At 41.8% G+C, this 12,220-nt stretch overlaps 1 protein-coding gene across 2 annotated transcripts in view; it reads right to left on the reverse strand.

Annotated features, from left to right (window-relative positions):
• The window catches only part of MED14 (mediator complex subunit 14), a 62,335-nt gene extending 50,341 nt beyond the window's left edge, over positions 1-11,994 (reverse strand). For both annotated transcript variants that reach the window (XM_036304434.1, XM_036304433.1), the window contains exons 1-3: positions 11,477-11,994; positions 6,469-6,495; positions 3,668-3,773 (exon numbers count right to left, since the gene is read on the reverse strand). In XM_036304434.1, the coding sequence (XP_036160327.1) occupies positions 3,668-3,773; positions 6,469-6,495; positions 11,477-11,691 (348 nt within the window). In that variant the 5' untranslated portion in view covers positions 11,692-11,994. The remainder of the gene's footprint in view (positions 1-3,667; positions 3,774-6,468; positions 6,496-11,476) is intronic.
• Between the last annotated feature and the right edge of the window lie 226 nt (positions 11,995-12,220).

Genomic DNA, 12,220 nt, shown 5'->3' on the forward strand with positions numbered 1-12,220 from the left:
TAACTATTAGACCAGCAAAGACCAGCAGTACAAGTGCTACCTTCTATGGCTCGTGAAAGGGACCAAAGGTTTGCCATCCCAACATATACTTTTGGGGCTATTTTAAGCTGGTTATTTTTAAGAAACAAGACTCAGAAAGAACCTTTGCCCCTCCTCCCTACCTGTCTAAAGGAATTCAGATGGCAAAGCCTGTTTAGAGGAAGGGAGCATCACCTTAGCATCATAATAGAGATTAAATGTGGCAGACAGAGAGGAATCTAGCAAAGCCTGTTTGCTGGGCTCCCCTCTGTGTCCCATTGTTTCTGGGTGGCCCAGCAAGAATGCTTACCACATGTTTGCTCTTTCTCAGCTACCTGTAAATTGCCTGCTTTCTCTCTCTGAAATACCAGACCCTGCCTCCCTCTCCTTAGTCCAAAATAGCATATAAGCCTCACTGCCCAGTCTCATAGCGTTATGTAACCTCCATAGGTACATATTAAGAAACTTGGACATTTTCTCCTATTTAAGAAACTTGGACATTTTCTCCTATTAATCTGTCTCATATTAATTTGATTTTTCGCCTAATCAGAAGAACTTAGAAAGATGGAAGGAACTTTTTTTTTTTTTGCGCCCCCACACTAGTAAAATGGATTTCTGTCAATGCCACCGACACTAACTTCTTTATTAGAAGCCATTGCTAAAACACAGCAAGCTTGGAGTTAACTAAAAGGCCTTAATCTTTTGTACATGAATCTTTATGAATCTCTAACAAGCAAGATCTGCTTTTCCATCCCAACTTAATGCAGGACTAGAATGTGTCTGATTTTAACATATTGAAAACCATTTTTAATCTTGCTTTCTTTGAACTTCTGAACTGGTTTTTACTCAGATTTCGGTCATCCCAATTTTCCCTTTACTCAGGACACTAAAAATGCTTCTCAGGCCAAAGCCAAGGCCAAAGAATAACAAAGACCTGCCTCCAGGAAGACATGCATCAACCCTAATGGGGTGCCACAGTTTATCCAGCTCAAGTCCCTCTACCTTAAACACAGGTAATTAATGAAACACTCTAAACCACCTTGCTCAACTCAAAATATACTAACTTCAGCTACACTCCTTTGTCTTAGAAGTCAAATAAATAAAGATTAAAACTTTAGTTTTGAATAACTTATTAGTGACTTTATGTCGGTCCCTAATGATCAGCATGCTCGCTTTTTTCTTTTAAGTACTCACCTACCAGCTGTTAATATGGCTAATAATCTTCCTTTAAAATTTAACTGAGCACCAAACAGACATTTGTCTAAGAAAAATATACAAATAGCCAAAGGCACATGAAAAGATGTTCAACACCATTAGTCATCAAAGTAATGCAAACAAAACCACAATGAGATGCTCCGTCACACCTACTAGGACAGCTAGAATCAAAATGTCCCACAAGAACAAGTGTCGGCATGGAGAGAGTGGAGCCCTCAGGTATATACCCAAGAGAAATGAAAACATATGTCCACACAGAAGCTTGTACATGAATGTTTATAGCAACATTATTCGTAATAGCCACAAACTGGAAATAACCTACATGCCCATTAACTGATGAGTGGACAAACAAAAACCATACAATTCAGCCACAACCAACAATGAAGTACTAGTACATGCTACACTCTGAGTGAATCTTGAAAACATTATGCTTGGTAAAAGAAGCCAGTCACAAAAGACCACATGTGATGATTTCAATTATATGAAATGTTCAGAATAGGCAAATCTATAGAGATAGCAGAGTATTGCTTGCTGGGGGCTAGGGGCAGGTACTTGGGGATGGTAGCTAAAAGGGCAATGGTTTAATTTTTGAAGTGATGAAAATGTTCTAAAATTGACCGCAGTGATGGTTGCACGTACCTGTGAATATACTAAAAACCACTGAATTGTGCATTTTAAATGGGTGGATGGCATGATATGTAAACTACATTTCAATAAAGCTGTTGTTCTTTTTAAATACCTCTAAGAAAACAAGAGAGATTTCTCTTTTTCTTAGATAAAACATTAGTCAGACTAAACTGTGTATTTATACACTCAGCTACACATGTAATATGTCCGACAGGGCTAAAGATCATGATCTATTCATATCAAGCATCTCTAAAGACACAGAAGTGTCAAAACACAAATAATCCTCTAATTCTCCAGCTGATGGACTTTATCTTTGACATAAACACATCTATATCTACAGTCACAAAATGAAAACAATATAAATTCAATGAGACTTTATCAGAATGACTTATTTGAATAGCCAACTCAAAAAAATAACAGAATACTATACTATGAATTAATGAAAGATGAATGCAATATGGCTCAATATCAAAACCAAGAGTTTTGGTTTTTGTTTGATATGTTATTGAAGCACAACTCAGTAGCATCAAACAGGTAACTTAAATACCCATGGTATAATTTAGGATTTAACACGTTTTTGAACAATTGAACACTTGTATTTGATATACTTTAATAACACCTAACTTTTCCCTGAAAGTTTGAACATCTTTAAGAAAAGATTACCCCAAATTAACTAATTACTGAAAAGAAACCTTCTGTTTTTCAGAAATACTATACCATGCTTCTTCACTTCGGCTAAAATAGATTTATTTAGACTTGGTGCCCAAATTTCCAAAACAATGAAGTGTAAAATTTCTGATAAATAAGCTTGGAATAAACCTGTTTAAGTATTTATAACACTTATAATAATGTAAAGCATTATTCTTTCAATGGTGTTTTACAGTGTACAAAAGACTTTCTGTCTACAAACTTTTATTCCCCAATCATATCAATGGACAATATTTTTAGCATCTTTGGTCCACTTCACTACAAGTCAGTCCTCTGAATTCCAAAGCGTTATTCAAGAGTCCAAATACTGCCAGAACCGGTTTGGCTCAGTGGATAGAATGTCGGCCTGCGGACTCAAGGGTCCCAGGTTCGATTCCGGTCAAGGGCATGCACCTTGGTTGCTGGTACATCCCCAGTGGGAGGCGTGCAGGAGGCAGCTGATCAATGTTTCTCTCTCATCGATGTTTCTAACTCTCTATCCCTCTCCCTTCCTCTCTGTAGAAAATCAATAAGACATATTTAAAAAAAAAAAAAAGAGTCCAAATACTATGAGCTTCTTGAGGGCGGGGGCTATGCCTCCTCATTCAAGTCTCCACCCACCAAATCCCATAACCTGTGCTCAATAAATGTTTGGAGAATGAGTAGACGAATAAACAGATATATGCTGTTATCAGCTCTGTGACCTTGAAGAAGCCACTTAACTTCTAGGAAACTTATTGTTTCCTCATTTGTAAAATAAGAAATACTGACCCTGTCACACAGGGTTGTCAAGAATCAACAGGCAAAATATAAGGGAGTACTTTGCAAACCAAGGAACCATACAAATATAAGCTAACCATTCCCCCCATTTAAAGTCTCTTCATTAATATCTTCTAGCTTAATGATGTCTCCAGATATTGCCTAGTTTTCTTTCTGTCCATAAGCAAATACTCAGCTGCTACAGACATATATTATACATTATCATCAGAAATATTATTCACATTAAGTAATGTTTCTCAAAACAAATCAGCATATATAAGTTAAAGTTAAAATGAGAATCTGTCTATTGTAAGTTAACATTCCACAAACTTATTTTATGTAAAATAAAAGTTTAACTCACCGCACATTTTTCCACTTTGCCAGCATTATTAGCCCATTTCACTAAAGCTAGTAATCGCACAAAGAGTTGACGTGTCCGGCTAGCAAACTGTACTATTTCTATTTTCCTATAAAAATAAAACAATTCTTAATAAAGCAGCATATTTAAAAGAGAACTTCAGTTTATTTAATCTGAGCTAAAGTATGACTCAATCTTTGTTTAAAACCATTACAACAAAATGAGAACCACTTAAAATATTTATCTAAATACATATAAATTATTGTTGTTTTATATACCACCTGCATATGCTTTATTATCTGTCATAAATCTAAAAGAATGTTTTAGCAATAAATCACATTTAAAAATATATTGCAATAAAAGTTGTTTGCTAAAATATAGTAAATTCACAGATATAAAGTTACTATATAGAAATTAACTGGGTCACATAGGGGACCAAATTAGGAATTAGGAATTTTATAATTGAAATTATGAGTTATGCATTAGTAACCTTTTGGTAAGAGGAAAGAATTGAAATAGAGCTTGCAACTGTATTATTCCTACAAAAGCAAGGGCACAACTTAAAAAATTAAATAATAAAAGAATTTAGCTATGCAACTCTTTACCAAACGAATTTCAATGATAAACTTAGATATTAAATTAGCCAAGCAAAGAAAGTTGAGTACTAAAAGTAAAAGCGAGGTCTGTCCATATCTATTTTTATTCTATACCCACTACAATCCTTTTTCTCTCAATACTTATTCATCACTGTTTTTATCATCTCCTTATAGAGTCTTTAAAGCTTAATTAAAGGCTTTATGTTGTCAATCGATGTGTTAGCTTGACCTCTCAACTGCATGTCATCTACAGAACTGACAATCATACCTCCCATGGTTTACCTAAGACACTGAAAACATATTCGACAGGCCAGGGCCAATGACAGGAGCCAAACAGCACACCAACCTCTCTCCAATTGGATTCTGACCTGTTAATCTTAGTACAGCTGTTCAATGACCTGCAGATCCAATCCATATCTCTGCATCTCGCCAACACCAATACTATGGTACGATGCACCAAAATGAAATTTTTGCTGAAGTATAATCCTGACTGAAGACTATGGAGTCTAGCTCCTATCAAGAGCACACATATACCCGAACAGTGTGGCTCAATGGTTGAGTCTTGACCTATGAACCAGGGGATCACGGTTCAATTCCCAGTCAGGGCACAGGCCTGGGTTGTGTGCTTGATCCCCCCGTGAGGGGCGTGCAGGAGGCAGCTGATTCATGATTCTCTCTCATCATTGATGTTTCTATCTCTCTCTCCCTTCCTCTCTGAAATCAATAAAAATGTTAAAAAAAAAAAAAAAAAAGAGCACACGTAGCCCACAAATAACCTGACAGGCTTTCCTAAGAATCAGCCAGCAATATTGCTGGAAGTATAAAGAGAAGAATCAAGGGGGCAAATCCAGTTGTGACTTTCTGCCAGTGAGGACCCTAAGAGAGAAAATCAGCAGAGCCTCACAGGCAAGAGTGGGCCACCGCAGAAATGCTAAATGTGCATTATGATCTGACAGCCACCTCAGTGCCAGGAGCCTCAGTACTGAGTGTCACTCAACTCTGAACGGCTTACAGAGGACGTGAGTCTCTGCTCCTCTTCCGGAACAAACCTATTTGTATGTTAGCAATTCGGTTTCCCAAGTGAGCGCCTCTCCTAGAAAGAGGACACCCCCCTTTGCAAAGGATTGTAACGTGGGCTTTTTCCACCAGGCTGTCTCAAGGGGTCGGTTTTCCAGAGCCCTTCCCACCCGAGAGTGGACAGCACAAATCCTGACTTTCATTTTCATGTCCCTCCTTTACAACTGGCCAGCCAAACCGTAACACAGGCACGCTTCAATTTTTTTTCACCTCTTTTTGATCTATGTCTAATTTTATCAGAAAGGTCGGTGTTGGGTAGTGGGGAGAGTGTAATCATTAATAAAGGCTAAAATTCTCTCCAGTGACTTGGTATTTTAAAAAAAATAAACTAAGGAGCATAAGAAGTGCCAAAAATATAGTCAAACAGCCTATGCTGTAGCCATAATATCTCCATCACAAAATTTCTTTGAAACCATAATTTATCTTGCTCCTTTGACTTATGGAAACATAATAGTGTTTAGTTGTATCTTAAGCCTCAAACTGCAACTGAATCAAAATTCAACTCTAAAACAGCAACAATAGTAGACAAATGTCAAGCGTCTAAAGATATCTAATTGCATCATTGTAACAAATGGTAAGCTAGCAGCCAACTTTGAAAGCCAGTCTATTCCTTAGCGTCTTCTATTAAGTTTTACATCTTCTCAGGGGCCTGAACTGGTCAGTGACTTTAAAAAGGTTTCTAAAGCCCTAACTGGCTTGGCTCAGTGGATAGAGCGTCGGCCTGCAGACTGAAGGGTCCCAGGTTCGATTCTGGTCAAGGGCATGTACCTTGGTTGCAGGCACATCCCCAGTGGGGAGTGTGCAGGAGGCAGCTGATTGCTGTTTCTCTCTCACCGATGTTTCTAACTCTCTATCCCTCTCTGTAAAAAATCAATAAAATATATTTTTTTAAAAAGGTTTCTAAAACCTAAGGTCCAGAGCTGGCCTCACACCAAGAATTGTCAGAGATGAAGAAATCACAAAGAAATCATGTGAAAAAAACCACCCCCGACTCTCTGGGCCTAGGTTTCCGATCTGCGGCACTACCCTCCAGGCCAATACCCACGTTCACTCTCTCATACACACACATACACACACATACTCACAGATATAGCAACACAGACACAGATTTAAGGTTTTTTTCATACTCACCTTTCCACATCAGATTTCCTTGGCAGTCTAAGAAGAAAAAAAGAAATTGACTAAATATATGCACACCTTCATTAAAGTGATAATAGTCTTTACTTTGACTCTATTAAACACCTTAGGATTCAGAAAAACTAGGTAAACAGGCTTGTGTGGCTACCAACTCTTTTATAAGTTTCCAGCAATACGGCTATAAGGGAAAAAACTAACAAAGGAGCATTTTTCTCCATTCAGAATGCTTCAAAAGGTATTGTGTGAACCTCAGACATTTATGAAGCGCAAGCCTTCCATTAGCACACTATAGCAGAGAGTCAGAGAAAACATGGCTTTAAGGTTAAAATGGTCACAGATGCAGAGTCCTCCTTGGTTGCCAGTCTGCCCGTATCCGGTGGAACAGTCGCTTCCCAGCACTGATCCTCCCTGTTTTGTTATGGTGGGCAAAGCTGGAAGCTGGGCACACAAAAGAGCCAGTGTCCGCAAGGGTTTCACAGTAATTATGCTGCTGCACGTGAGGAGATGTAAATTATTTATATTACTTTTAAACAGCTCCAGTAAGGTTCTGATTCTTTGTCATTTCTTTTTTTTTTTTCTTTTTTTTTTTTTTTTGCTAGTTCTCCAGTACTGACAGCCAGCAACCAATGTCACCATCTCCCCTGACCGTTTAGCACTCTCGCACCCACAGAGGCTGTGAGAAAGGTCCTGATCTGCCTCCTGAATCGCCATGCTCTGTACACCTTTATCCCAGGGTCCAAGATGCAATGGCCTGGACTCTAAAGCCTCCCCTAACATTTCATCGTTCTTGAAGAATACACACCAAGACCCTTGGATCCTCTTCTCCCACCCACATGCCACAGGTACAGAAAACTAAGGCCACGAGGGAAAACTATTAAAATAAGCCCTGATGCCGAGGCCGGTTTGGCTCGGTGGATAGAGCGTCGGCCTGCGGACTGAGGGGTACCTGGGTTGCAGGCACATCTCCAGTGGGAGATGTGCAGGAGGCGGCTGATCGATGTTTCTCTCTCATCGATGTTTCTAGCTCTCTATCTCTCTCCCTTCCTCTCTGTAAAAAATCAATAAAATATATTTAAAAAATAAAATAAAATAAAATAAGCCCTGGCTTATAGTTACCCACAATTCCTATAGTAGACAGTGGGATGGAAGCTGAAGATAGCATCCAAGTAATAAAGGAAACTAGGTAGGTGCTGCAAGAACAAGCAGACCAGAGGATGAAGCAGAAAGTAAGGCTTTATGGGAAGACCGGAAGTAAAAGCAGCTGTTGAGTTCCTCTACATGTGGGAGCTCTTGAGAACAGTCCCCTTGTCCTCAAGGGAAGGAGAGAATAAGAACCATGGTGCAAGAGAGACAGAAAAGAGTAGAGCCTTTGGGGGAGAAAGCACAGGAATCATTGCTCCAGCTCTCCCACCTGCCCCTAAAAGGATCATCCCATGTCACAGGTGGTGTTATTTCAGGGACAAAAGACAGGCTTTGCTGCCTACCACACCCCGCCCCCCCCAATTCCTCCTAATCTATTTTAAATTCCTTTACAGATAACAAATCCACCATTTGAGGCAAAAGCCTTTTTTAAAATGCTAATTTTTGGAAATGGTAAGTCAGAAACTTATACCTAAATGTGGGGTAAGTTTACAAAACTGAAATTCTAGCATTTTCTAATTTTAATTTAAAGAGGTTTAAAAAAGAGTAGCCGCTAAGTCTCTAAAAAGTCAAGGCAGAGTATAAACTCTAAAATGGGAGCATGTGTTTTGGGGGGTGGGGGTGGGGGAGTGTGGCAGAAGGAGGAAGTGGACAAGCAAAGAAAAAAACAGAAATCTGGGGCCAAAACCAAACCACCTTAAATGCTAAGGCTGTTTTCTCATTCGCTAGTTCACAGACAAGCATTAGATGTGGCAGAAATAAGACTCTTATAAGAACACTGGTCTTACATTATTAATACATTAATCCTCACAGTTCCTACCTGGAACAAGGAAAAATACATGATTTAGGAACTTCCAAGGTAAGTCCCTAAACTAATTTTGGTAACCATAAATCAAGAGAGAAAAAGGTTATCTATCAAGAGCAACAACGAATCTTCCCATAAAATTCTCCATGATCTGCAATGACCATTCTAAAAATTCATTCACTAATGTGTTAAATCAATGAATAATCAGGTAATCCCCTAGTATGTGTCAGCACTGTTCTAGGCCAGTGGTTCTCAACCTTCCTCATGCCGCGACCCTTTAATACAGTTCCTCATGTTGTGGTGACCCCCAACTTCATTGTTACAAATGGAACATTAATAAAGCCTAGTGATTCATCACAAAAACAATATGTAATGATATATGTGTTTTCCGATGGTCTTAGGCGACCCCTGTGAAAGGGTCGTTCGACCCCCAAAGGGGTCGCCACCCACAGGTTGAGACCCGCTGTAATGTAGGCCCTGGGGAAAGTAGCAATCAAATCAAAACCCATCCTCACTGAGCTTCCAGGGCGGGGAGGAAACAAAACAAAGCAGTGAGTAGAGAAGGATAAAGTGAAGAGCAGAGCTTCCCGTGACAGTCAGAGAAAGTCTGAACAAAGACCTAAAGGAAATGAGAAAGCAAACCCCACAGATTTCTGGGAGAGGGGAGTGTGCCTCGCACAATCACAAAACAGCACGAGGTAGAGTACCTGAAACAGAATAAGCAGGGAGGAGCGTAGTGGCAAGTGAAGTTAGAGAGGTAAGGGAGGGAAGGCACAGATCCATGTAGGGGATTGCCTGATTATTCCTTGATTTCACACATTAATGAATGAATGTGGGGAACATCTGGCTGGAGGGCGGATAAGGCCCACGAAATGATTTGGTCTGGCCCTGCCAAGGCATTAGTTAATTAAATATTAGTTAATTAAATATTTGACCAAATATAGCAGGCTAATTTTTAAGTTGGTAATTTTGTATGGCCTGTGAATGATGCTATAAATATCCAAATGGCCCTTGGCAGAAAAAAGGTTCCCCACCCCTGATATAGGGCCTTAAAGCTAAGGTGACCACATTCCTGGTTTGCCCAAGATAGTTTCAGTTCATGCCTGTTGCTTTGACATTACTACTAACAGCACCATCTTTCATGCTCAAAAGCGTCCTGATTTCAACCATAAATTTTATGGTCACCCTATAAATAGGTGACTATAAAAACGTTTATTCTAAGTGAGATGGGGAACCACTGGAAGGTTGTGAGCAGGTTTCAAAGGATCATCCTGGCTATTTTTTGGAGGAAAAAACTGAAGAGGGAAAGGGCAGCAGTAGAGATACCAGTTAGCAGACTACTGAGGTAACATGGGCGAAGGAGTAACCCTTGATGGGAATATTGAAAAGTGGTCAGATTCTGAAGTCAAAGATGACAGGCTTGCTGTTGAACTGTGCTGTGGGGCTAGAAAAGAGAGGAGCCAGGAATTATTCCAGTATTTTTGGCCGAAGCAACAATAGGAAGAATCGCGATACTATTTAGTGAGATGGGAAAGGTTTGGAGAGATTGAGTGGAAGCAGGAGTTTGGTTCTGGACTTGGTACACTGAAATGCCTGTTAAGTATTTACACATAGGCATCTGGATATAGAGTCTGGAGATCTATGCTAGAGATATAAGTGTGGGAATCATAATCATATAAAGTGTATGGGACTAAAACAAACGACATACTTATTCTACAGCCATAAACAGATGTTCCTCTCTTCATAACTAAGTCCTAAAATAGCAAGAACACCACAATAATTCAAAGAATTTCTACAAATCCCTATGGGAAAACAAATTACACAACCACTCAGAGCAGCAGTTTTTAACACTTCTCCATAGCTATACATAGGACACGTAACCTTCACATATACTAGTATGAAATTTTCTCATGGATACGCTTGGATTTTTATGAAATCCAACAATAAGTGGTGCAAAGAAGTATATTACTACAATAATCCCTATTCGTGACATCTTCTTAAGTTTCTCATTAGAAAGGGGCAGACTTTTTTCTGTCCCATTCAATAAAGTAGAGTATGTTAGAATTGAGTGAGAATGATGTTTTACAGGAATAAGAGGAATCTTTTCAAATTCTTTTAGTCATATACAAATATTTTAAGTCTCTAGCAACAAATTACTATGACACTTTAGAGCCTAATATCTATATACTAAGTATTTCCATTGAAAACACTGATCTGCCTAGCAACAGAAAAAAGATAAAAACGAATATAAATTAAAAACTCATGATTCTTCACTTTTTCTGAACCTGGAATAAAACACACAAAATAGTAAAGTATATACACCGCCAAATTTTATAGCGCCTTTTCTCCGCACACTGAAAATCATGACAGTGTTTTCTGACCCTACTCTGAAGGGCTTACACCCTCATCATGTCCCAAGGTAATTCCTGGGTAACTTGGCGATTTATAAATTCCCTTCACACACCAAGAAACTGCAACAGCAGACCAGTTCCCAAAAACCTTTTCCTTACACCAAATGCGTTAAGGTTTCCAATGTTCTAGAAAAAAAAAAACTTTGGGATCCAAATGATGGCATTATTTTATACACAATCCATCTCCCGAGTTCCAGCTCAGTCAGAAGCAATTACAACCCACATCTAAAATGGACCGCGAAGATGCTGTAAAACACATCTCCCACCTTTGAGATTTTTTTTTAAAAAAAGCTCGCTGATGTATTCCTCAACCCTGATGTTACGCTCTGGGCTAAAAAAGCTGCCAGCCAAGAAATCAATACAGTTCTGTTGGCCACCTGAGCAAAAAAATCCCAAAGGTGAGGTTTTCCCTGCCAGCCTAGCAACATGCATAATTAACAAGTCTCGGGCGCCGCTGCTCCAGAAAGACCCCAAATGCGAGGCTTCTGTCCTCCGCCTCCGCCAAGCCCAGGAGTTCCGACATCTACACTCGGCGGCCGCGCCGAGGAGAGAACAGCAGCCTCTAGGGGAGACAGCGGTGCTCGCCCGTCCGCCGCTTGGGCGGGAAGGGGACCGGCGGAGCCGGCATGGGTTTCGCGGCACTTACAGGTCCGTCAGCACCATGAGCTCCGAGTAGGCCCGGTGCAGCAGGAACTCGATGAGGGTGCTCAGCCGGTAGCCGGGGCTCGCCGCGGCCGCCGCCGCCGCCGCCACGGCGGCTCCAGGGGGAGGAGGCGCCGGCGCTGACGCGGGGCCGCTGCTGCCTCCGCCACCGCCTCCGGGCGGGACCAGCTGGTGGTTCTCCAGCTGCACAGGGGGCATGGCGGCACGGGGTCGGGCTCGGCGCCGCGGCCCGGGAGCCTCCCGGGGGGCTCGGTCGCCGCGCCGAGGTGGGCGCGGGCAGAGTCAGCCGCCTACCGCCGGAGCGCCTCTGAACAGGAAGCCGAGCGCCGGGCGCGGAGGCCCGCCCCCATGAAGCAAGGAGCCCGCCAGCCCCAGGGACGGCAGCGAGGGGCGGGGGGGAGGGCGGGGAAGCGGGCCGGCTGCCGCAGAGAAGCTGCGCCTCCGCCACGGATCAGAGTCCGCTCCGCCGGGCAGCCGCAGCAACCATATTGACGGCCCAAAGCGGAAGTCGATAGCCGACCGGAAGGGGAACCTGCAGGGGGACTTCCGACAGTTCCTGGCCTTTCTCCAGGCAGTTGGGCGCCAGGACGCTGGAGGCGGGGCGGAGGGAGGCGGGGTTAAGGGAGTGGGGCGGGGCCGGCGCGCGGGCGGGAAAAGCGGAAGCGCGGCCGCGCGCCACCGGAAGCGGCTGTGTGGGAGGGAGCCGGCGCGTCACCGCGAACGTCAC

The sequence above is a fragment of the Myotis myotis genome, unplaced genomic scaffold (genome assembly GCF_014108235.1).
Source record: "Myotis myotis isolate mMyoMyo1 unplaced genomic scaffold, mMyoMyo1.p scaffold_m19_p_4, whole genome shotgun sequence".
In the NCBI taxonomy this organism is placed as follows: domain Eukaryota; kingdom Metazoa; phylum Chordata; class Mammalia; order Chiroptera; family Vespertilionidae; genus Myotis; species Myotis myotis.